Below are 3,780 nucleotides of genomic sequence, written 5' to 3' on the forward strand. Positions count from 1 at the left end.
ACGATGGGGAGAACGCATTCATTGAAGTCTTTTCTCTCTTCGGACATAATGCCATGGAAATTCATTTTTTATGAATCACACTTTTACTCGACGGTTTTACTCGACATCACCCCTTTCGTCTTTCAGAGATCAACCTGCTTTGGGCGGCTCACCAAGTCCACCATTCCTCAGAGGACTACACCCTCCCCACTGGCCTCCGCCTGTCGATGTTCCAACGCCTCACCTACTTCGGGTTCTACCAGCCCCTGGCTCTTCTAGGCCTCCCCATCACCTCCGTCATGGTGCACCTCGGCCTCAACTACCTCTTCCAGTTCTGGGTCCACAATGAAGCTATCAAGAAGTCGGGGCCTCTGGAGTGGGTCTTCAACACGCCGTCGCATCACCGCGTGCATCATGGTGGGTGGCTTTGGGGTGTGGGTTGGAGTGTGGAGACTTTTCTCTATCTCTCTTTGGTTTAGCTTTCGTCCCCCCGCTTCGACATGACACATATTGATTTACAGAATCATTCCTTCTCAGGCATAGACTATTGCCTAAAGTGCGTTACTTTTACAATGTGTCTTTGCCATGATTTTTGTGATCATATTCAATATTCTGTTTTTTTTTTTTTTTTTTTTTTTTTTTTTTTGCTATGGTCGTGCTACTCCCCCGTTAAATCTGCGTTTGTGATACAAATTCTACTTTATCAAAAAATATCTAGTAGAGCAGTAATGTGTATTCATTAGTATGACTAGTAAACGCACTTCTCTCCTATGTAATGATAGCTCGGAACAACATTAATGTACATTTCGTTTCTCTATGTGGCTATCACACTTAATGACAGACAACCCGCATTACAGTAAACATAAAAAAGATAAAGACAACCAATCATCTCTTTATATAAGTTCCAACATTTACATCCCTATTTTTCTTGTTTGTGGTTACTTCAAACTCTGTTCCCAGGTACTGACATTTCTCCACCTTTTTTTCCATTGTGACTCCCACACAAAACACAAAACCAGATATGAAAACAAAACAACTTTTTGATTTACAGAAATCTGGTCTTTAACTTAGACAACACTTATCAATCAATCAATCATAAATCATCCAGCTATTGAACCTACCATAAAAGTAAAAAAATAATAATAATAATAACAATGAAGAAAACTTGAAGAAAATGGGGTATGGTTATTTCCGCTTAAACCCGTCTCTTTGCAGGAGCCAACAAGTGGTGCCTGGACAAGAACTACGGCAGCGTCCTGATCATCTGGGACCGGATCTTCGGCACCTTCCAAGAGGAGAGAGACGACGAGGAGATCGTCTACGGCCTCGTCGAACAGCCACAGTTTCTGAATGGTGTATGGCATGAGGTGAGAGTCTCCTTGGGGATGGAGTAGAGAGATGGATATTTTTATTCGCTTTTTAGTTTTTGTCATGATCATCTTGTTTCATGTTTTATTATTTTTCTTTTCATTTTTGTTTTATTTTTTTTTTTTTTTTCCTTTCTTTATGTGTTAGAGTTATGTTAATTTTCTATTTTTTTGTGTAAATAGTAAGTGGTTGTTTTTTTATCGTGATGTTGGTGGTCATAGTTATAGCAGTAGCAGGAGTTGTGGTAATGACAGCAGATATTTTTTAGTAGTAGTAGTATTAAGAATGGTAATGATGCTACTGGCGCTGTTAGTGATTGTAATGATAACAGTAGTGATATACTCGGCATAAGAACAACAATGATAATATGAACGTCAGTAAAGAGGGATATAATGACAAACGATATCATATTACAGAATACCTGATTGTCTAAACTTGCAAAAAAAATCGTCAACTCTCTATGTGACAACAAAAAGACCAATGTCAAAAAATACTTTCCTAAGTCAAAGAAGAAAATCATAGTCCCGAAAAGGTAAGATCCTAAATCAGTCAAACTCAAAGAGAGCTAAGAGTAACCAACCCTCTTTCCCCAGCTCTTTTACCTCGAGAAGATCTACGAGAAGGCGAAGGGCATGAGCAGCTGGAGCGACTCCCTGAAGGCGGTGTTCTACGGCCCCGGCTGGTTCCCCGGGACGCCTCGCCTGGGGGACCCCGACACCTTTCCGGACGTCAAGGCACCCCGGAGGAAGTACGACCCCCAGATGCCCCTTTGGTTCATGGCTTACACCACTGTGCACTTCAGCCTGGCTTTTGGGGCTCAACAGCTTCTTCTCGTTCACCTGAAGGTTAGTTCAAATATGTCTATATAATGTGTTTGTATGTTTTCTTATATTGTTTATATAATGTGTTTGTATGTTTTCTTATATTGTTTATAGAATGTGTTTGTATGTTTTCTTATATTGTTTATATAATGTGTTTGTATGTTTTCTTATATTGTTTATATTTGTATGTTTTCTTATATTGTTTATATAATGTGTTTGTATGTTTTCTTATATTGTTTATATAATGTGTTTGTATGTTTTCTTATATTGTTTATATAATGTGTTTGTATGTTTTCTTATATTGTTTATATAATGTGTTTGTATGTTTTATTATATTGTTTACATATGGTTTAGTTACTTCAAGATATTTTCTTTGCGACTCATTTGGGTTTCATGAATTACCCTCCCGCCCTTATTGTGCAGTATTGCACACTAAGTAGTCTTACGTCTTTCTCTATTGCGAAAAACGTTTGCTTTATGGACGAGCTTACCGGAAGTCACACTCTTCGCCTCCGGCAGGTTTCATCCGGGTTCACAGTCGCCATCTTCCTCGCCTTCATATTCCTCACGTTTGGCACTCTGGGCTCCATGTTCGACGGGTGGCGTTGGGCGCCGATGCTGGAGGCCGCCCGCTGCGCCGCCTACCTGTTCTACGCCCGCACGGGACCCATCACTAGCACACCGATGTTAGACACCGCCCTTTACTTCTGCTATTACATGAGCACTGTCTTCTGGACGGTCATGAGCGTCAAGACCTTGCAGTCGCCTGTTAAGATAGCCAAGGGGGAATGATCTATTTGTGGATGTTTTTCTTCCTCGTCAGGTGGAATGATCGAACTTGTATTTTTCTTTTTTTTATCATTATTTAGTTTTGTGTTTTACTTTGTATCTATTTACTTTCTTTCGTTTATATTATACCATGTTCTATTATATTTTCATTGGCTTCTTTACATTGTTTTTAGAAGCCTAATTATGTGTATCTGTTTAGTGTAATGGAGAAAATACAATAACTCTGAAAGCGTTGTTAGTCCTTTCTATATCCTGTTTACGTTTGTATTCTCACTGACTCCGCCCACTCTTCTTCCTCAGCAGTGATTGGCTGTTGTAGGTTTCCAGTTCATGACGTCAGCTTGCCCCTCCCCTCCAAAAATGAGAACTATTTGAAGTTCTTATTATAAACATGTTTCGATTATTCTTATTCTGGTAAATTTAAAAGTTCCATATCGCTGCTGCTGAAAATATAGCCATATACCATGTAAAGAACGCCTTTTCAGAATTTAGATATCCGATTCTATTCAAAGATGCGCCTTTGGTGTTGTCACATACATACACACACACGCATATATATATATATATATATATATATATATATATATATATATATATATATATATATGTGTGTGTGTGTGTGTGTGTGTGTGTGTGTGTGTGTGTACGTGTGTATATGTATATATATACATACATATATAAATATACATACATATACAAATATTTACCTCCCTGACCGGGACTCGAACCCGTGCCTGTCGATCTTACGGCGCGGGTTCGTGTCCCGTGTGTGGAGGTAAATATATATATATATATAAATGCGTTATTGCATTCTACCATATAT

The 3,780-nt window shown here is 38.9% G+C and overlaps 1 protein-coding gene across 1 annotated transcript in view; it reads left to right on the plus strand.

The window, feature by feature from the left end:
- LOC122248237 (alkylglycerol monooxygenase) overlaps positions 1–3,174 on the plus strand; it is a 10,748-nt gene extending 7,574 nt beyond the window's left edge. Inside the window, exons 4-7 of the mRNA XM_086551826.1 lie at positions 127–396; positions 1,195–1,346; positions 1,941–2,192; positions 2,688–3,174. Coding sequence (XP_086407952.1) covers positions 127–396; positions 1,195–1,346; positions 1,941–2,192; positions 2,688–2,960 — 947 coding nt within the window. The 3' untranslated portion in view covers positions 2,961–3,174. The remainder of the gene's footprint in view (positions 1–126; positions 397–1,194; positions 1,347–1,940; positions 2,193–2,687) is intronic.
- Positions 3,175–3,780: the final 606 nt, after the last annotated feature.

This window comes from Penaeus japonicus, unplaced genomic scaffold, assembly GCF_977035675.1.
Source record: "Penaeus japonicus unplaced genomic scaffold, GWHDUDI00000001_assembly GWHDUDI00000025, whole genome shotgun sequence".
Lineage (NCBI taxonomy): Eukaryota > Metazoa > Arthropoda > Malacostraca > Decapoda > Penaeidae > Penaeus > Penaeus japonicus.